The sequence below is a fragment of the Penicillium canariense genome (genome assembly GCF_028826845.1).
Source record: "Penicillium canariense strain IBT 26290 chromosome Unknown utg000002l_segment0_segment0, whole genome shotgun sequence".
NCBI classification, from domain to species: domain Eukaryota; kingdom Fungi; phylum Ascomycota; class Eurotiomycetes; order Eurotiales; family Aspergillaceae; genus Penicillium; species Penicillium canariense.
Window position 1 is genome coordinate 1,865,606 of NW_026622729.1, and position 20,561 is coordinate 1,886,166.

The 20,561-nt window shown below is 54.7% G+C and overlaps 5 protein-coding genes across 5 annotated transcripts; 1 reads left to right on the forward strand and 4 right to left on the reverse strand.

The window, feature by feature from the left end:
- Window positions 1–639: 639 nt before the first annotated feature.
- Window positions 640–1,715, forward strand: N7482_003891 (putative mitochondrial carrier protein; the record flags this gene model as incomplete). Its single annotated transcript, XM_056686016.1, has 2 exons — window positions 640–697; window positions 772–1,715. 2 exons carry the CDS (start codon window positions 640–642, stop codon window positions 1,713–1,715), a joined length of 1,002 nt encoding a protein of 333 aa, XP_056544758.1.
- A 665-nt stretch (window positions 1,716–2,380) lies between these two features.
- N7482_003892 (uncharacterized protein) lies at window positions 2,381–3,904 on the reverse strand (the record flags this gene model as incomplete). Its single annotated transcript, XM_056686017.1, has 4 exons — window positions 2,381–2,590; window positions 2,668–2,733; window positions 2,791–3,036; window positions 3,065–3,904. 4 exons carry the CDS (start codon window positions 3,902–3,904, stop codon window positions 2,381–2,383), a joined length of 1,362 nt encoding a protein of 453 aa, XP_056544759.1.
- A 3,064-nt stretch (window positions 3,905–6,968) lies between these two features.
- On the reverse strand, window positions 6,969–7,559 carry N7482_003893 (putative prefoldin subunit 1; the record flags this gene model as incomplete). Its single annotated transcript, XM_056686018.1, has 3 exons — window positions 6,969–7,137; window positions 7,257–7,423; window positions 7,530–7,559. The coding sequence occupies 3 exons, from the start codon at window positions 7,557–7,559 to the stop codon at window positions 6,969–6,971; spliced, it is 366 nt and encodes a 121-aa protein (XP_056544760.1).
- Window positions 7,560–8,920: 1,361 nt separating this feature from the next.
- On the reverse strand, window positions 8,921–9,896 carry N7482_003894 (uncharacterized protein; the record flags this gene model as incomplete). Its single annotated transcript, XM_056686019.1, has 2 exons — window positions 8,921–8,986; window positions 9,072–9,896. The coding sequence occupies 2 exons, from the start codon at window positions 9,894–9,896 to the stop codon at window positions 8,921–8,923; spliced, it is 891 nt and encodes a 296-aa protein (XP_056544761.1).
- Window positions 9,897–11,652: 1,756 nt separating this feature from the next.
- On the reverse strand, window positions 11,653–12,726 carry N7482_003895 (HMG-box domain-containing protein; the record flags this gene model as incomplete). The annotated part of the gene is made up of 1 exon (XM_056686020.1): window positions 11,653–12,726. One exon carries the CDS (start codon window positions 12,724–12,726, stop codon window positions 11,653–11,655), a length of 1,074 nt encoding a protein of 357 aa, XP_056544762.1.
- Between the last annotated feature and the right edge of the window lie 7,835 nt (window positions 12,727–20,561).

Sequence of the window (20,561 nt, forward strand, 5' to 3'; positions counted from 1 at the left end):
TGCTTGTGAGTGTTTTGGCGGTACAGTTGAGGATAGTTTGGAATGGGGAAAGCATGAGTTGGGGTGGAGGTAATTGGAGGTAACTGAAAAAAATGTGTTTGGCATGTCTCACTCAGTATTGCGACAGCTGGCATGTTTCTACTCCTTCGTGCTTACCCGGATAGTTCTGATGCAGATCTACAGTATGCTACGCGGCTGTTGTGGGCCGTCATCCCCAGACTGTAACCCGATTACCAATTACAGCCGTATCCAAGCAGATCTCCAACGCCGCCTTATCGATACGTCCTGCTCCTACCGAGGCCCTAACCAAGACGGCCGATGACCGCTTATTGATGACTTCATAGCCCTGCCACCGACTCGACGTCAAATCCTTCACCCCAATCCCCACGGTCAATTTGTGAATTTGGTGGTGTTCAATCTGGAATGCCGACAGCTTCATTCCAATTCCCAACGTGACCGTCCCGGTACGGGCGATTTTGTCTCAGCTTTCGCCCGCTGTCTCTCAAGGCAAAAATCTTCTACTCCGGTCTCTTGCTACCCATTCAATCTGGTATTGAATAGCTCCATATCATACCCAATTCTCCGACACTCCTCGTGCGCTGATTGATCCTGCGGAAGACTTGGCGCGGCGCCGGAGCCATGTCGAACAACGGCGCGTACGCCGTGCCGCCGGTAAAGAAGACCAACACCTCCACCTGTAGGCGCCTCCCCCTGCAAGCCCAGACAACCCCGATAGTGCGTCCAAGACTAACACCGGGTGTGGCCTGATAGCATCTAAAACGGTTTTCCACTTCGCCGCAGGCCTCTGCTCCGGCCTCACCTCCTCCATCCTCCTCCAACCGGCCGATCTTCTCAAAACTCGTGTCCAGCAGTCCGGCCAGGCTGGCGCCCTCCTCCCAACTCTCAAAGCAATCCTCTCCTCTCCGAACCCCATCCGCGGACTATGGCGTGGGACACTACCCTCTGCCCTTCGCACGGGCTTCGGGTCGGCCCTCTACTTCACCAGCCTGAACGCCTTGCGGCAGACGATCGCCCAGGCCAACCCTCCCATCGTCCTATCTAATACAACATCCACAACCGCGCAGTCCTCCTCCGCTCTTCCCAAACTCTCCAATACGGCCAACTTGGCCACCGGCGCCGTCGCCCGCGTCGCCGCAGGATTCGTGATGATGCCCGTCACTGTGCTCAAGGTGCGCTACGAGTCCGACTACTACGCCTACCGCAGTTTGTACGGCGCCGGCCGCGATATCGTACGCACAGAGGGTCTTCGCGGTCTCTTCGCCGGGTTCGGCGCCACGGCCGCCCGAGATGCGCCTTACGCCGGCCTCTACGTGCTCCTGTATGAGCAACTGAAGCGCCGCCTCGCCTCCATGACCACCGGGTCAACCAACCACGACGGGACCCCTGGGGCGGGCGTGTCCTCGTCCTCCATCAACTTCGTCTCTGGCGCCTCGGCAGCGGGCTTAGCCACCGCCATCACCAACCCCTTTGATGCCGTCAAAACACGGCTGCAACTCATGCCCGCCAAATACGGCAATATGGTCCGGGCGGTGCGCCTGATGATCCACGAGGATGGCATGCGCAGTCTCTTTGGCGGTCTGGGCCTCCGCATGGCACGGAAAGCGTTGAGTTCTGCGCTGGCCTGGACGGTCTACGAGGAACTTATTCTTCGCGCCGAGAAGCGATGGGCGGCGAATCACCATATGGGCTTATAGAGAGGATCTTTGCGTGACCTCAGCTCCGACAAGAGAAACAAGACTTTCCACTTCCTGTAATTAATAGCTTATCTCTCTGAATCTTCACCTGCCAGTCTATCCTGCAGATGCACCACCACGGCTACCGTGCATTATACACTAAGAGGTGACAGCTGCAAGATGCAGCTGCCCGGCTACCTTAAATCTCCGACCTCGCAGATGTGGAGGTGGGCAGATCTGGCGTTCACCTGGTCTCTCTCCCGACGGAGTCTCAGGCACCGACCGCTACAGCGCATGCATTTTATCAGAAACATACATTCAGGGACATGGTTGGATACAAGAGAACAGAGCGTGGAAACGAAGCGATCGACATGGCAGAAAAACAGACGTTCATGAAATGCGGGGGGGAAGTCGTCCAAATCGTGTCTCGTTACTGCACCGCTCTCACAGTGACAACCAGCTCCAAGAAATGGTACAATCTCATCTCAAGATGGAAACAATTTCAAGGCGTGGTCCAGTATCTCGTAGCAAAAAGCGCAGGAATATCGAGAAAAAAAAAAAAAAAAAAGACGCAGGTGCCGGAATGGAGAACATAAAGGGCAAATTATCGAAAGCAGCACAGAATCCAAAAGCTTGTCCAACTGATTCTGGTTGGGGGTATGGGTGGACAGGGCGGGACGAAATGCTTATGCGAAGATGCGCAGCCGCCGGCTGGGACTCTTCTTCCGCACCAGGAACATCTTGTCCTTGTTGCGGTCGTTGATCCTGAGTTCGGTCGTCGAGCTGGACGTCTGGGCCACGAGCTTGCCCTCGCGCAGACGGCGGGTATGGGCGAACAGCTCTTCTTGGAAGTCTTCGGTAACCCAGCGCTTGATGATGATGTAGTTGGTGTCGCGCTGGAGAGAAGGAGGGTGTTAGCAGTGAAAGTCTATGGTTCAGTGATTCTCGGCCAAGGCAGAGATAGGATGCTTACCTCGTCCCAGTCCCAAGGCAGATTGTAGGCGAGAAGGGTCTCGGGAAGTAGGTGCTTGCGGTGAACCTGGGGAGAGTAAGTATCATGGCAGCCCTAATCGGATCAGATGCGGTGCGGCCATACCTTGATCCAAGTGGTCTTCTCGGTGGTCTCGTGGTGATGATGCTCCTCCTCGTCCTTCTTCTTTTCCTCCGCCTTCTTCTTCTTGGTGAGCATCTGCTCGATTTCTTCCTCGGTGTACCCGAGATCGAGGCGCAGGCGCTCCCGGAACTCCTTGTCCCTCTTGAGGGCCTCATCCTTCTGCTTCTGCTTGATGCGTTCCTGCTCGAGCTTCCACTCCTCCACAGCAGCCGCCTTCATCGCGAGCTCCTTTTTTTCTCTTCTCTTCGGCCTCGACCGCCTTGCGCCGTTCCTCTTCGAGAATCTCGCGCTTGAGCTTGTCGCGCTCCTCCTCTTCCTCCTTCTGCCTCACAATCTCCTTCAACTTCTCGTCGCGGATTTTCTGCTTCAGCTCTTCCCGCTCGGCGGCCTCTTTCTCCGCATCCTCGAGCCGCTTCAAGCGCCAGGCCTTCTCCGCGTTACGCCGCTCCTCCTCGGTGCGGTTCTTGCGCTCGAACCGCTCCAGGCGGCGCAGCCGGTCACTAATCTCATCCTCATACCACTCCTCTTCCTCGCGCAGCGCCCGGGACTCCCGGTTATCGCGTGGCTCAGCCCGCTCAGTCCGCTCGCGGTGCTTCTCCAGCTCGCGCTCTAGGCGTTCGATCTCCTGCTGCTGCTTGAAGATCTCTAGATCTTGACGGAGGTCGCTTTTCTCCAGGAGCTTCTGATTGATAGCGAGTTCGGTGTCGCGGTGGTACGGGGAGGGTTCACGAGAGATGCCGCTCGCCGCACGGCGACGGGTCTGGACCACTTCCTCATCCCAGTCGGGTTCGACGACCTTTTGCTGGACGCGGCGGGGCTTGTTGCTGTTGGTGTTGTCGCTGCGCTGGGCCTGCTCATTCACAATCATGACGGCGGGGATCTCGCGGTCGCGGGGCCGACGCCCGCCTGTCGAGGCCGACCGGTGCACTCGGGTGGATTGCTGGACCGGCACCATCAGCGTCTCTCTCACCTCGGGGCGGCGGTGGCGGGAGATCGATCGCCGGCGAAACGAGGTGCGGCCTTTGCGTCCGTGGACGGACAGGTCCGTCTCGGAGAATTCCGAGTCATCGGACTCAAAGAAGATCTCCTGAGGCATGGTGGGCGATCGCGGGGATTTCAGACGAAATCAGACGAACGTGTGGTGGTGGTAGTAATAATTTTCAAGCGGAAAGTCGAGTTTCGACCCTGATGGAGGGGGAAGGGCCTGAGCACTCGATGGCACTTGGGGTGGGTGGCGGGGGGGTTGGAAAGAGTGGTATAACAGGAGGGGTGCGGAGGGGAAAGAAGGGGAAAGGGAAGAAGAGGAAGATTCCAGAGAAGACGGTTCGATCACAGCAGAAGCGGCAAATCCAGTTAGTTGCGGAAATTTAGGGTAAGGATAAGCATGGGCTAGACGACGAAGAAGAATACGAGCGTGAAGCCAATCGTCAGCTGAACGGCGGGGGGAGGGGCTGGATGGGAGAAGGGAAGGGAAAGGCCCGGCGGCTATTTATTCAAAAGGCCTCTCTGCTGGCATTTGAGAAACGTAGGATTTTGCGAACGAAGTGGCTTTCTAGGCCTTTCAGCCTCACGATCATCGCCATGCGCCTGGTCCGATCCTGCTGAGTATACTCCGTTGGGCGTTTCTATAAGGCTGTTGGACGCCTCGTCCCAACCGCGCGATACGTCGATTGAACCTCTATCCGACCTTCCTCCTTTCTATACTCGATCCTCGGCCACATTGATATACTATCTACCACCCCCGAACCGCTACCAACCCCTCCACCAAACCCTCCACCAGACCCTCTGTGTTCCCGCTCTTCCAAGGTTTTGGGCGGGATAGCATCATCGCCTCCAGCCACCGAGGGCGGCCCCCCCCACTTTGGGAGCCCAGCGTGAACTAGCCAGACTAGTGTAACAGACCTGCCCCACTCCCGCCCAGATGTCTTCTTTCCGCCTCCATTATCTCGACCGGACAGCGTCTGCGAGTCCTCTCAGGATCGGATTGGCGCAGGTCCCCACGACGGTCGCCGATGCGGCTGCATTTTCACGCCCGCGAGAGCGCCCCTAGGCGCTTCAACGGTAGACTAGCGGGGCCAGCGCCTCCTAAAACCGAGTCGAAGGTCGATCTCGGCTGCGCTCTCGCTCCTGTCATGCTCCTGTCATGCTCTCTGTTCCTTCGGTGGTCTTGATTTGAGTGTGGCGGGAACGCTGATGGGCCTAGTTGGCCTAGTTCTGGAATGTGGGTGCGAGGGTCATTGGGTACTGGGGGTGATTTGATGAAGCAGAGGAGTGATTGGGCAGCGTCAGCGTTCCAACAGATGGACTTGGGCAGGAGATGCCCCTGACCCAAATATATCCCCAATATCTCTTTAACACACTATCTTCCGCTAACCAAGGGACGCGGTCGGGTGTTCCCGCAGGTGACCCAAGGACCACGCGACTTGGTCGCATGTTCCCGTCCTCGTCCTCGGCCGTGCCGTGAAATGCAGGAGATCACACTAGCCCTGGTTGCAACGCACAATTCAGATCGCGGTCGCCCCTTTGACCTGGTGTGTCTTTACAGAGGTGGATGCCGCCGGCCCCAGACCTCAGGGTACCGGTGTGTGCGGTTCTACAGCTCGTCATGGAGTTTCTTGTTAGGACGCCCAATTGCATACTATACTACCAGGCCAGAACTAGCGGGACAAACGAGGGCGAGACGGGTGCCGTGAATGGGAGCGTAGTTGATTATAGCGTTATAGCGTCCATATCCTTTTCGGGCCACTCGGTAGTCTCCCATAGGACATGTTGAACACGACAGAGCTCCTGCCATCCATCCAAGGACAGGTCGATGTTTCTAAGGAACGACACAGACCTGCGGTGGATCGGTAGCAAACCAACGAGCTACCCAGATGACATCCCCTCTCAAGGGAGAGATATAGATCCCCGGCCCCCCCCCCCAATTCCCTCCGTCAAAGTCCAGCCGTAGGGACCTCCCATTTCAAAACCAGGCCACTCCAGCACACCCAGTCCCTCGGAACATCCAGATACCGTACGCTCAATTGGCGGTGCGGAACAGGGATCTACCCGGCTGATCTTAAAAGTGTCTCTTAGCGGGATGTGCTCACACGTCATCTTTCATTTACATTCGGCCGGGGCTAGGCCTGCCTCCCCATTAGGCGCAGACTCTGTAGAAACCAGAGCGCCGCGATGACGACGATGGCGGCAAACATGTCTTAGAGTGGTAACGGTGCCACACCCCCTGTTTGTGGGCGTCGTTTTCGGGCGGTAGGGAAGGGTCGGGCTGAGGTGATCACCAGTAATAACTGTATCTCAGCTAAGGTTGCGATGTGGCCGGATTTTGTTCTAAAGAAGATAAGGCTGCAGTACTAAATTGTAGTTTATTCGTACATTGGCTTGAAGAATAGCGACCTCGACATGTTTTCTCTGCAGTCGATTGGATTCGCCTTTTGCAGGGCTGTGGGTGGATGCTCGATTGGCATAACCCAAAAGCTATCCTGGCCATTGGGACCCCATTCCGGTAACCAGTTCATGACTTAATAGGGACCACGGCTGTTCCTAGCACATTCCTCGTGGCTGTCAAAGTGCCGCAGCAGTCCTACTGGGCCATGTCACCCATAAGCTCCTATCGGACCACGTAATTCCTGCAGGGCTGGGGGATGGAAGTAAAGATCAGTACCCCTTCCGCGCCACCTTGAAGCATATTTTGAGTAGAAGGATAGGTTTTCTTTTTGAATCATAATGATGGTCATAGACTATTTTCTCTTTCTTTTTGGATATGGACAATGGCCCGTGTTGCGGCCCTGTCCATGCCGTGTGCAGCCACTGTGGCACATAAAACTCCAGGGTATCCGAATTGCCCACAAAGAATGCTCTTTCAAAGCAAGATTCAGCTTAATGACATGGTTAGGGCCTAGTAGCCCGTAAATATAGCCATTCATCCTCAGGGGAAGTCTCCAATTCCCCACCGCTTCTGATCCAGCCCGATGACCTCCTGCACTTGAGAAGCACTCGCCCAACTGTGTTACTGTCTGACAGTGCAGGGATAGAAGACCAATGGCACAGGTCGCTTTTGCTCAGAGTGACCTTGCTGAATATATCCATCAACCGAGCAGGTATTCTCTCCATACCGGTGTCCTTTAAACGCCATGATCGCGTTCACATTTTCATCCCACGCCTCACGCACGGCCTCCAGACCTCAAAATCTGCTCCAGGTTCTCTCGGCTGTTCTTGAACGTAGTCTCGTGGTAATGGAGCTTCTTTTCGAGGTTCGTGATCTCCGAAGATGCCTCCGAGCTCTCGCGGGTAAGACGCTTGTTCACAGTGTCGATGGGGACGTTCACGAACCTATACCAAAAGCGATCAGCTGGCGTCCGTGAGAGAAAGACAGAATGACACCGGTGAGAATGGATAAGAAGAAAGAAGGGGTTCAATGCAAGGATGACTGTCAGGGAGAGAAAACGCACATCTTCCCCACACCCTCATACACCGGCGTGTCAGACGGCAGCTCGGACAGCTCCTTCGATGTCAGCTGCAACATGCGAATATCACGCTGCTTGGTGGTGATCTGGGCCTTGGTGACTCCGATCTGCTGCTGCGAGGCAATTGCACGGGTTTCGATCTCTTGCAGAATCTGGGGTAGCTGATTGTTAGCATCTGTCGCACGGGGCGGCCGCATGCCGGGGCTTCGGGTGCTAGCTATGATACTGAAGCTCCTTCATGGGATCACTTTTCCTCACCTTCTGCAGGGCCTCGTTGGGAATCGACATGTTAGGCAAGGTGAGGTGCTTTATGCGAAACCTAGGCTTTGTTGAGGGGGAGGAGGGGTAGCTTGTCGGGCGGGGAGATTGAGGGGTTTGCTTTGTGACGGGGTCGCCAATCGACAAGTCCTAAGCAGTGTTCGAGCTCGGCTCAAAGTGAGGTTTTGGCAGCCAGTAGTGTTGGAGTAGTTTACCGTTGGTGATGGAGTCTCGAGTGCTTTCGTGAGTCTGCTGCGTACGGGCGGTGGGCTATCAATCCCAAGGCGGTGAAGCCGGTTGGCCTGAATAGATGCAGTAGATGCGTTGCTGGATACAAGTGTTTCTCTGCAGAATCAGTTCTGGCCACCGGAGAGGAGCATTGAGCATTGAATTAACTGGGTTTTCCATCCTTCATTAATTGCTATAGGTCCATTTGCAGACCTATATACCACCTCCGCCAATTATAACCGACAAGGGAGCAATAACGGCAAACCGGCAATAAGCCCAAGGCAACAACGTGATGGTATTCGCGGTGCTATCGAGTTTGGGGATACTGTCATGACCAAGCGGTGTCATGGTTCTCGCTCGGATGATGACCAATCTTGATGCTTGCTTTGCCAGAGTTCAGTATGTTCCATCTGGTCTCGAAGCTCTGCAGTTCCGTATCAGACTTCCTCTGCCCGCCCAGTAGCCATTCAAAGCCTGCCTCGAGGCCTGGCGATGCTTGCCGGCATATGTCACTTCGATTTTAAGCAGCGTGCCCTTGTTCTGATTCATCAAGCTGTATCTAAGATTATAGGGGTACTGTGACCCACTTCAAAGAGCCGCCCACCGCATACTTGGCTTAACATCTGGGGAGGCATAAGATGATCCACCATGAGATTCAGTGTTGGCGTGCAGACCATTACATAACATGCATATAGAAACATGTTGACCGTCCTACAAAACGCAATTGGCAGAAGTGGAAGAATGAGCGCGTGGCATTACTCTAGAAAATTGTCGTGCAGGCGTCCAACTATTGGTCGCTTATTCTATAAGCCCGTCTTCAAGCCCGAGAAGTCCAGGTTTAGCAAAATGAATGCAAATCAAAGAGGGGGGCATTTAGGAGCCGCAGATCTCAGCTAGCCACAGTGATACTCCACGAGTCAATAAACAATGCAAATGTCCATTTCCCTGACAATAGATCATTCAAGCACTCCTGTATCCGGCTTCACTCCTATTGATCTAGTACAGCAAGAGCACAAAACTGATACTGACCTTTTCTGCTCAATCTTCACGCACTGACGATCGTGATACCGACATGAGGTCATGCTGACCCCCAACTTTGAATCTAACATCCTTTGGAACTCCAAGTGGCAGTCCACAAGGCGATGCGCTTCGCAGATTGGACACTAATCTCTCTCAAATCCTGTGTAGTAATCTTCGACCAGGTACTGAACCTTCTTCCTCGCCGCGACCTGCACGCTGTCAGTATATACGAATAAACCAGTTTCAGTTATTGCAAAATCCCCTACAGGATGCATCGCATAAGGATTGACTTACTATTTTAGAATAGAACTCCTGCTCATTTCGAGCGAATCCTCCAACCCGATTCCGGAGAGCGTCCACTTCGCTTTCCCAGTTGACCCACTTTGCAAGAATAGCGTCAAGTCGACGCCGGTCAAACATGACCGGGGTTTCCACAGCAGAGCCAGTAGCTTCACCACCCAAAAGCCCAGCCAGTGCCATCACCTGACAATGCGCCTCACCTTGTCCAATCATCTCTGAGCTACTCTTATCTACCTGAGAGGTAGTGGATAGTGCTCTCGATGGTTGCGCTGTTTTCAGCTTGGACAGCTTGACCGGTGCCATCGGCTGCTCATTAATCTCCTCACACCTGCGCTTCCGCTCCAGTTTCTCAGACGGGCACTTTGGCCGTTGCCCAAAACAATCACCACCTTTCGCGTTTTCACAGTCCAGGACACGGTCCTCAATAAATTGTTGTACGCTCTGCTTTGGGCGAGGAGTGGTTATGTCAATGGACTTACACTCGTTGCCGTCTACAAGGAAGCGGCTCCGCGCAAACCTGAAATGCCAGTTCACTTGTTTCCCAAGATTGACCAACACATAGTAGTTAGTTCCTTTACCATCGTCATGCTCGCGACATCCATAAAATGTCGTATCCTCCAACTTATTTCCCTGCAACATGTCACTGAAGCCAGCCTGGAACTCATCCTTTGAGTTAAGTGAACACTGCGAGTAGGTCAAAAAGATCCATCGCCGATGAAGCCGGGCTTCAGTACCGGTTGAAAACTTCAAAGTGCGTTGTCCCGTACGGGGCGACGACGACGGAGTCGTTCGCGAGGTCTGAGAAACTAACGAAGACATTTTGATGTCCAAAACTTTTACAGAAGAACAGACGAGAGGAGGGGCATGTCTCTCCTTTTATCTCATCGATTGGCACGAGCTGCCCGACGTGGCATGGCGTACACTCTATTCCAAATCTGGTAATATTTTATCCATCCAATAGAATTATATCTCTCTTCCCCCCGTCCCAACTTCAGCTATTAGTCACTTTTCCACGGCTTAGCGACAGCTGTCTTTCTGCCCCTCCAGCGATGGCCTGCAAATTGCAGTAGGGTGGCTTTCGGATTACTACTCAAATGACAGACTGGCTGGCTAGCTCTCATTATGGCAGACCGGACTTCCTCTGGGGAGGGTTGATTTGCTTACAGTATCTTAGGTGCCTCTCACACGCGATTCCTCTGGTCGTATATTGGGTGGAGCAATGAACGTGAATAGAAGAAGTTCACACAGGGCGGCAGCCCGTCTAGTTGGCCCACGCCCAGGCCCAGGCACGACGCCGCATTGCAGACCGCGCCGTCAGCTGGCAGCGGTTCTCTCCCACGGCTGCCGAGAGCCACTTTTCGACATGACCTAAACTAGCGGTAACAGCGCGGTAGAGCAGACACTGCAGACGGCCACGATGACCAGGCAGACTTTATCCGGGCCTGAGTGCAAGAGGCCCTACAAGAAGGACTAGCACAGAACATCCTATGGACAGGTTCCGGAGAATAAACACTCGACCGGAGTATCCCCATTGCTCGAGATGACGCGCGGGGCGGAGTACCTTCGGGGCCAGGACATGGTGGCCGTGGCTCTGCTTGGATGCCTACCAGACCGACGCGCTCACACAGAGGCGCTTCTCGTGGCCTTGACGGCGAGCGTGGAGTGGCCGATCAACCGTGTCAACTCCACTATCCACGATCACTGGGTTAATGAATTTGACTTAGGATCAGATTGACATCTTCCGTAAGCCGGGTGTGTGGGGGTGCCCGATCTAAATCCACCTATGAAGGGCTGAAGACGACTCGATTAATTCTAGCTAGGTCACGTATTGTTTACAACAGTTTCGAAGAGAAAGGAAGGGGCAGGGTCTCATGGAGCATTGGCCCGCTACATTCGGAAAAAGCCATAGGGAAAGTAGCCAGTAAAGATTTTGTTATGACTGTTGTACAGAACAACGGGCTTATAAGACCTCCCGGGATACGTATACGTACTCGCTTTTGTGACTCGACTCTCCACTGGTAGCAATGTCTTATTGGCTGTTGTTTCTATTCGGGCTTATAACCCAACAAATACAGAGTTCATGATAGACCCATCAAGCCCACGCTCATCATGGAACACCATCAAGACTAAGCAGAGCTTTTACCTGGAGAATTCTCGGTAAAGTAGATAGCTCAACACCAAGACCCAGAACAGAAATAGCAGATATCCTCCCACCCCAAATAGACAGAACCCCAATAAACAAGGGAGAGAAGAGGCACTCAATCTCGATAAAGAAAACAGGGGACAAGAAGACAGGACAGAAGGAGACGTGCAACTCCAACCCAGCCCGAACTCCCACGGCGTCCTTGAGACGCCTTGCAAAATCGACTCCGTTCCAGTACGCCTCCATGCTTTGCCCCACAAAGCCTACAAGTCATCATCGGTCTCGAACCCCAGGTTCAACCGGGAACTCAGGTGCCAGGACATGGACCAGCCAGTTTGTGAATTGGGGTATTCATCCGGAGACATTGCGCTTCGCACGCATCATCGCTCATCTTCGGTCGTAAGCATCAGTCATTTCTCCTCATTCACGGTCTCAGTATGGATGCGGGTGATCAAACCACAAGTCCACTTCACCCGCGGCCGAGCCGTCCATGAGGGTGGGGTCAGAGTACTTGGCGTCCCACGAGGAGTTGCGTTGCATGGTCGGGCCGTAGCAAGCAGTATGTGGGAATGGGACTGGGCTCGGGGCCCGAGAGTGTGCTGCAGGCAGGTAACACCCGCCGCCGAGATCCTCGTTCCAGATGGTGTAACCGTTGGCGGAGAGGACTGGGGCAGATCCGGTGGTGGTGGGGAGGGTACTAGCATCGCCGGAGTAGCTGAGCAGCTGGGGGTCCATGTGGCCAGACAGTGACTGGGTGAATTGAGGCTGGAGCAGTTCATGGTGCGAGCCACCGGGGAGGCCAGCCAACCCGTTGGAAGAGCTGTATGGGGCTTCCTGCGGCAGCGGGCTAGCACGAGGGAAGTGTATTTCCTCCACGTGAGATCCGATTCCGTGCAAGGCACTAGGCTGAATGGTTGGGAGCCCAGAAGCCGGGTAGCTTGTGTTCCAATTGGGGGGCATGTAGCCATTGGCTGCCAGCATAGGTTCAGGGCTGCCAAAGGGAGACGAGCCTCGGCTGGTGCTCATGTACTCGGTATCGAAGCTTTGGGAGTAGCCGTGCATCATACCGGGGGTCATAGATTTCAGAGGGTAGTCGCAGTCGCCCCAGTCGGTCGAGCTCCCCGGGTCCACCGATCCCGGAGTCGCAGATGACCGTGGGGGAGTGAGCTCAGTGCTCCTCCTTGTCGTCGTCGCCGGCCCCTTGTGTGGCTTGAACTTGTAATGTGGGTGCGACGTGGCGTGGTTCCGGCGCTCGGTGTTGGCCCAGTCCTCAAACTGGTCACGGACCTGCTTGGTCTCCATCTTCCAGCTTGTCCCGGCCACTTTGGAGACATTCTGGTTGCAGTTCCCGCCCAGGAGACTCTTGATGCGCGCGATATAGGCGGATCGGTAAAGCATGAAAGAGTTCATCGGCCGGGGGATGTCGTTTTTCTCTTTCGCCTCCTCTTGTCGCTTCTCGACTGATCGATTCACGTAGGCATCGATGTCCTTGACCGGAATTTCCATGTTTTGAGTCATTTCGCTCAGGGGCACACTCAGATTCAGAGGTGGGCTATTTCCTGCCGCGTTACTTTTGCCACGAGACTTCTGGCTGCGTGGCTTGGTGACCTTTGATTTGGAGGCTGGATTTTGGCTGCGAGCGGGTGGAGACCATGATGGCGAAGATGAAGGCACCCGATCTGCCGGGGGCGTACTAATAGGAAGCTATTTGAGGTTGGCTACCATCAGTCAAATTCGACTACTTTCCATCGCAGGGGCAAGGCTTACCATCGAAGAGGAATTGGGATAGTCGCTTGTTGGGGCATAGAAAGATGTAGGTGCATACATCTGTAAATCATTAGCTTTTGGATACAATATTTCAACGAGGATAGCGCAGTAAATACTGACCATTTGCTGAGGATGAAAGTGCTGGTTGGTATCACAATCGTGCAATTCTACCCCCTCCAGGCCAGGGTTCGAGACGCCATATCCTGGCACCTGAGGGTAGGGTTCCATAGAGGCTTCCATACGTCGTTCCGGTGTCCTCTCCTCCTCTGACGTCTGGGGAGGAGAGAGTGGAAAGCCACCGCTGTACACAGCAGTGTTCATTGTTATGCTGGCAGTAGATGATCTCTGAGAAGACCGTTCCTCCAAAATTGGGAAAAGAACCGGTAACCTTGACGAGCAGGCCGGTTCGCAAGTGACCCTGGAAGGATAATCGCCACGCTAAACCAGCGGTTGATTGGGGGTTCTAGATGATGTTTCCTTCCAGAAAGTTAAAGGAAGGAAGGAAGAGAAGAAGAAGGTAGAAAGACGGTAGCGTGGCTGTTGTCCGGCTCTGCGGAGGGCAGTTTTTCATTTGAGAGCCTCCTGAAAGAAGCCGGTCTTAGACACCTACACCGTACAGATAAACGGGGGGTGAGACAAGCAGGCACAGACGACCACAATTGGGTTGCCGGCGAGAAGAGCGGGTTTTGTCCGGGAGAAGGGAGTGAATAAGAGCTGGAGGTGTGTAGAAGGGGGGGGACAAACAAGCAGAAAGAGCTTAGGTATAGATGGTTGATTGATGATCGAAGGAGGTGTCCACCAGGAGTCCCACCCGGCGGGCCACTTGAATAAATAAGAAAAATCCCAAGATGTGGTCTGCAGTGAGGTCCACAGAGGCAGAGGGCTGACAGGGAAGGTGAACGCTAGCAGGGCGAGAAGAGGGTGCGGGAGTATGGAAGAGGGAGACGGCAGATCGCTTTCCACTTGCAAATACCCGTCCAGAACAGACGAACCAGAGGCTGAAACTGGCTCAAGAAGATGGGTATGGAGTACGGCACAGATGGCGTAGTCCACTACGTCGCCGTTAGTGCCGCCTTTTCTTCTGCATTTATTCTTATTATTTACTTTTATTTTGATTTTGAGTTTGATTTTGATTTTGATTTTAATTTTAATTTTAATTTTTATTCTCACTCTCGGCTTTTGGACCATTTTTCGTCCCAGTATTATTTCTTATGCTTCTGCCCCTCTACTGGAGGGGCGCTCTTGTCGATTGGTGTCTTTGTTGCTAAACGGCCCCCCTCTGTCGCTCACAGTTGGTCGGCGGCCCTGTATTTTTATTTTGTTCTTTGACGACTATTTTAGGCTTTCAAATCTGCATCACATCTTCTGCGCCCCCATCTAGAGGATGAGAGCGGCGCTTTATGCCCCAGTTTTCTGCTACACTTCTGTGCCAAACATAGTGACATAGGATAGAATTCTTTGAGGCAAGGACCGGGGCCCTTGATTCTGGAACGCAGACAGAAAGTAAATATAGCGTCCATAACGCCAGCAGCATCACCACCAATCCTCTCCGTACTTCGTCGACTCGGTACACTCCGCAGCAAGACCCCTAGTCTGTTGGATTTGGGGGGGGGGAGGCTGTTGGATGTTGGGCACACCGAAAGCCGAGGAATTTGCACATAAACGACTAGCGCCCAATAGCCTGAGCTAAGCCCGCAAACACTTCGTAACGGGTGTCAAACCCGATGGAGTGACGAGATCTGTGAAAACATGAATTAAATTACACTAACTCGTGAACACCCTAGCCCCGTGGGCTATTCTGATTTGCGAGGTGCGTTCTTCCGCCGTCGACAAACATACTAAATCCACGCCACACCGTCCTCGAACCATCGTTTGCGAGCAAGGTCAGTGCCCTGAGCGCCTCTGCATTCTGTTCAGAAGCATAGCGCCTAGGGCAAGCCAGACTCTAGGCCAGCCGGGTGACATCCAACGGCTTGCGGTAGAGGCGACCGCGGTTTAGAGGACCTGGGCTCGAAAGATCCAAGGAGGAAATGTAAGTCTCGCTGATTTTCAAGGCCCGTTCGGCTGTTCGCACGGTTGGCAAGAACGACACCCTAAAACCCGTCAGGCTCGAGGTTGATTTCGGGGAGGGCTACGATGGGTCAACCCTACGGGGTTCCGGCCGGCCAGGACAGGCTCGGCTACTCATGGCACGGGTGGAGAACGATCCTCCTGATCGACGCGGGTTGGACCAAAGAATTTGACAGGCAGATGTGGAGTGCGTTCCGTCCGGGCATCCCCCCCAAGCCGCCACCATCCCCGACCATCACGTTGATTGGTGTAATTGGCGTTTGGGTGCTAGATCCGGCCGGTCTGGACTGGACGATGAACTGAACATGCCAGGAACGGTCTAGCATGATAAGTGTAGGCCTATTTGGGGGATGATGTCCACTTTCACCCCTACCAGCAGGCGTGCAACCTGGTCGTTGAGATTGGATGCGCAGCATCCCCAAGGCGATCCTCGCCCTGTGGCGCCCCCAGTCACGTGGGCCGGGGTGGATTGACGCGCCAAAAACCGACGCCCTCCCATCATCGCTAATCCTCTAGAATGATTTCGAGAGTTCAATAGACTGATCACAGATGGCGCTACAGATGCCAACCGGCCGGACCAGAGATGACCAATGCCTATGGTTTGAAGTGGAGATGCAGCGCAAACCCCTCGAGGGGGCAACAGGATCAGACGCGGAGCGGCCAGGGTGGGCTGACGGGCTGATGGGCCGACTGGCTCGAAGGATACAAGATATGAGTGACAAGCGACAAGTGACAGGGGACTCGACCAGGTATCCTCTGCGCCCTGTCCCGGGATGAGTCTAGGATCATCACAGACCACATAATTCTTTTGGGCGGCGGGGAGGATGTCAAAGGGCCGTGTCGGGTCCCTGCCATGAACTCCTGCGAGGCTGGACGATCATGTTCGCGCGAGATTCTCTTGCTCCCCGAAGCAGTCACGCAGGAACGCCCGGCCACGTTTTTGTCGACCCTTGTCCCACCTCGTGCCGCCTAGGGCAGGGATCATTTCTTTGATAGCCGTCTAAATGCGGCATTACGCTCGACGGGCGCTCGGTCGTTGGGGCGTTAGAACCATGGTTAGAAAAGGGGGTCTCTGGCGATATAGTTCACAGATTAGACACGGTTGAGGGCTGAGTCGTGCATGCGTCGCGTGGATGCCCGGTCAACGCAAAAAGAGTCCTGTGGGCGGCTGGCTAGAGCTTATCTTCCGCCTGCAAGCGACGGTGCTGTCAGCACTCTACCCTGTTCACCAGGGGCCGTGTTCTCGAAACATGGCGCATCCGCCTCCTCTTCCTGAAAGCGAGCCGGAGTTTGGAACGTGGTGCCCCACTGTATAGACTCGAGCTCTGAACCCCCTCAGCCTTCTAAATGCCGGTAGGGCCAGTCAGATGCCATCGGGGAGACTCTTCGGAGGGGCTCAGACCGTCAGACCCATGTGGCCTGCCAAACCTTGCAGGGCGTTGTCCAAATTTGGATCGTGGTTGGCAAGGCAGGGAACTGGCTCATCTGCAAGGTTTCTCCACTAGAAGAACCCTATCAATGCCTTCTAGAAGGGTCAGCCGGGTGCCAAGCCGATCAGAAAAAGAAAATCAACGCCAACCTCTCTGATTCCAAATACCCTCGTGGTCTGGCGGCACTGCGGTGAGTATCTATGGAACCCCCAGGTTTCCCGCGGTCTCATAGTCTCATGCTCTTCCCTGCCAGACGCGCGTTTCAGCAATACCTCCTGATCGCCAGATCCGGCCGAGATCCCATGTCCATCCCAACCTATGTTTCAGCGTGCTTCAGATGTTGTTATTCCTGTCCGCTGCGCCGCTTTGAAAGAGCCTGGGAGAACGGCTGCTGATATGGGAGCAGCCAAAACTATGGGCGTAGAGGGTGATAGGTTGCGTAGATGGGGTTGGGCGTATCGTGCTGCTCGCTGAAGCTGAATCCACAGCAACCCCGGACATCCCCTATCTCCCCGCGTGGTCGAATCCGCCACCAGTTGGTCAGATAGAAAACAACGACTGTCCACCATTTGTTGCTGACCATTCAGAGGAGCCAAATAGCCCAAAGTACCGTGTCGACGCTGATGTTCTGCGCAGGTCGACGGATTGACCTCGTTTACCTGCCCCCACGGGGTGCCATCGCCGAGAACTTGGATTGATGCTGTGGTTCGAGTGGGGCTTAGCTTCCACCACGTCTGCCGTCATATGAAGCATGACTCTCCATGACGGTGTCGGCGTTAGGACACTTCACCCTGTCCGGAGCATACGAAAACAGAAAAAGTCTGGATTGTTCTTTATCGCCCCGGGGAAAGAAACGAGCGCGAGAAGAGATGCTTCCAAGCCATCGTCTCACGCATCGACGTGAGCAGCGCCTTGAAAGGAAGGTGGAACGGTCTGTCAACGCCATCGCGATCGAACCCCTTCCTTCTGACCGCTCCTCTGACGAGCAGCGCCCGTCCTCGGCAGTTCAAGTGACAGGAGGGCTGAACGACGCCGGGGTCGACCGAACTATACCAGGATGTCAGGCTGTGAGAAAAGCCTTTTCTGGCGGACATGACTCGTGCGTGTCTGTGCACTCTCAAGAGGCAACTGCCAACTTTCCACCCCAATGCACGAACGAGAAATGTTATCACCAACACCAAGTGGCTCTCGCCATTGGCGCGGCGGCAAGCGCACCTAGTGTCGGTTGCACAATGCGGTTAGCGCGTATCGACCATCCTCGCTGATTGACCGAGTTTCGGCCGCTTTCCGCCGGTTCATCGCCTTCAGCCATCGACCTTTCCCCGTCTGGCCTGGTTCACCGTTATTAACTTCGGTTTTCGCTCCGGCCCATCTCGCCAGGGGGTGCCGACATCTCATGGACGAATGAACTCGTTTCCCGTGCGGCAATCGACTGTCCGAACGGCGAGTGAGCTTTCTTCCCGTCCGTCCATCACCTTTGGTGGAGCTACGATCTTGGTGGAAGGGGGCATAGCGGCGCAGGAAGGGGTCGGGGCGCGACCATGGCGGCTTCACTCCGGCTTTTTGCTACGTGCTACGATTCCCCGAGTCCCCGATGCAACGCCTAAGTATTATGCATCGCCACGTGGTTATGGTTATCTATTGTGTCTACGCCATGCACATGGCTTGTTTGGGGCATCAGTGCGTGTGTTGGCTGATGCCGTCTAAATAGAGCGAGGCTGCGTCCACAGAGCACATCTATGATGTCCCCCATACGAACAGTGGAAGCAGCGGAATGCTGCAGGAGGGAGATGCACGACGATCTCAATCAGGTCACCAGAGCATTTTGCATGGCGCTGTCATCGTGGCCACTAGAAGGAACCAACTCGGAAACCCCCCCCCCAACTGCCCTTCGAGCTCGTGTCCAATCACCCATGGCCTACAAGCATCATCTTCATCTCGAGGCCTGAACCGGGGCCGGACATCCTTTTTCCGCCGGACTCTCCTCCTGACTAGGTAAAGACAGAAGGTGCCTTCGTCATAAACACACCAGATCGTGTTCGATGCCGCTAGAGAAGGCACGACAGTCCTCGCCCCGCCTTCCCCCCCCCCCAACAGCTTGGCCCCTATCACTTTTTAGCGGGGCCGGTGACGGCTGCTAGCATGACCGTTCAGTCATGTGTGCGCGTACTAGGCTCCTAAGCCGAAAAGCAGAAAGTCACCGAGCCGCTAGATCATTGCCCCGAGTCGTCAGCAATTCACGAACGCGTCACCGTTGAGGTTGCAGCTCCGAACCACCTCTCGTCTTCGGTCAACTTTGGGGCGGCATATCCCCTGGTTCGACATTTGCGGGGGTTGCAAACTAGGGCATCACTCAGCATCACTCAGCATTCACGGAGTGCACGATCGATAAAAAAAGTAGGATGATGCTGACCGATGGAGATCCGGATGGCAATGTGACGGCGATGGTCCATCTCGTCACATCTCCCTCTGAGCCACTCTATACGCGTCGCTCTCCCGCCCTCCCGCACCCCGAGCTCAGCCGGACGGCGCCAGATGCTAGCGGCCTCCTGTGGTCCACTAGGCCATTGAATCCATTTCGCCCTGTGTGCCCTGGCAGATGAGCGGAGCGCCGTACTTTACGCGCCGGCCGTGCCGGTCTACCTCGTGCGGGACCGTCGAGATGGGCCTCGACCCGGGATACAGAGTTTGAGCTCTATATCTCGCAAAGGCATTCGAAGGAATTTGGCATCGGTTTAGAACGGCTACCAGACAACGCAGGTATGGGAGGAGAAGGATAGATATAGAGCTACATAAAAACGGTATCACAAGATGACTGTCTCCTCAGCCGTCATGCTCTCTGTCAGACCAGTTCCCTGCAGTAGCGCAAAAGCAGTAAAACGACAGGCCCTGGGTACAGACGTCTCTAAACAAGACTAATTCCAAGAGCTAACGGCAGCAGACTGTCAAATGAAAATTACCTCACCCAGAATCCCTGAATCCATGAATCCCTGAATCCCTGAGTCTTCCTTTCTTTGCCTTCCGGACTAGTCAGTACCGGGCCATGCCTTCTCCATACTTGGACACGGCAGATACGAATCGTCCGCGATAGTCAAGGTCATACCCCTCGCAGCCGAGATGCTTATTGGTGCGCAAAGAGGGGAAAATGCTTCCCTGCCATTATCGTCGGTCCCTCCGACCGGCCTCCTGACAAAATCCGGCGCTCGAGCGTCCGGATCGCGCCCGGCACTCCTCCGCCGTAGACGGACCAACACTAGGCGGGGGCCACGGTCCCCGGAAAGAGCTGCATGAGTGGATGTGCCGGCGGGAGAAGTGGAGCGGTGGAAATAGCTATGATCGAGATCGTCCTACTAAACGGTTTTCACAACTCTACAAGGTCTGAATGCGGGATGCAGCCCCGGCGGAGGAGCAGGGGGCCCCTAGAGAGAAAAGGGGAAACGCAGGAGAGCGAGAGTATGCGAAAGTACATAGATTGGAAAGATCGCCAACTGCCACTCACCGCGTCCGGTGTTACTATAGTTAAGTCCGTTATAGGCTTGCTGACCTTGATGACTTTGACCCCCTTTGCGCGAGTCAAGCTAGCCCAATGAACTCACTACCATTATGCAGCGCTGACTCGGGGAGAGGCATGTCTGTCGAGACACCTTGAACTAAAGAAATGTGGGTAGTAATGTTCTGTCATGGCCCCGCCCTTCACACCTTCACACCTTCACACGCCAGACGCCAGGCTGGAGACGCGACTCTCAATTTCAGGATATGATAGTAGCCGTCGCAAATTGAACCCCCTTCAATCACGCCGGTGGCAGACCGGGCTGAGAATCCCCAGCTCACAATAACTGCAAAGCGCAACGGGCCTTCACCAACGCCTGGCGACCGTACTAATGCAGTCTGCCGGCGTGTCTGCTTCCGGTAAGGCTGCATCCAACCCGGGGAACGCGGGATGGGGGAGGAGAATGGATGGCCAGGGAGACAGGAGACAGGAGGCTAGAGACCTTTTTCTGTACGGATCGATCCATCCGGGCCAGGCTAACTCCAGTTGCAAAGACTAGGCGAACACTCAGGCGAACACGATCT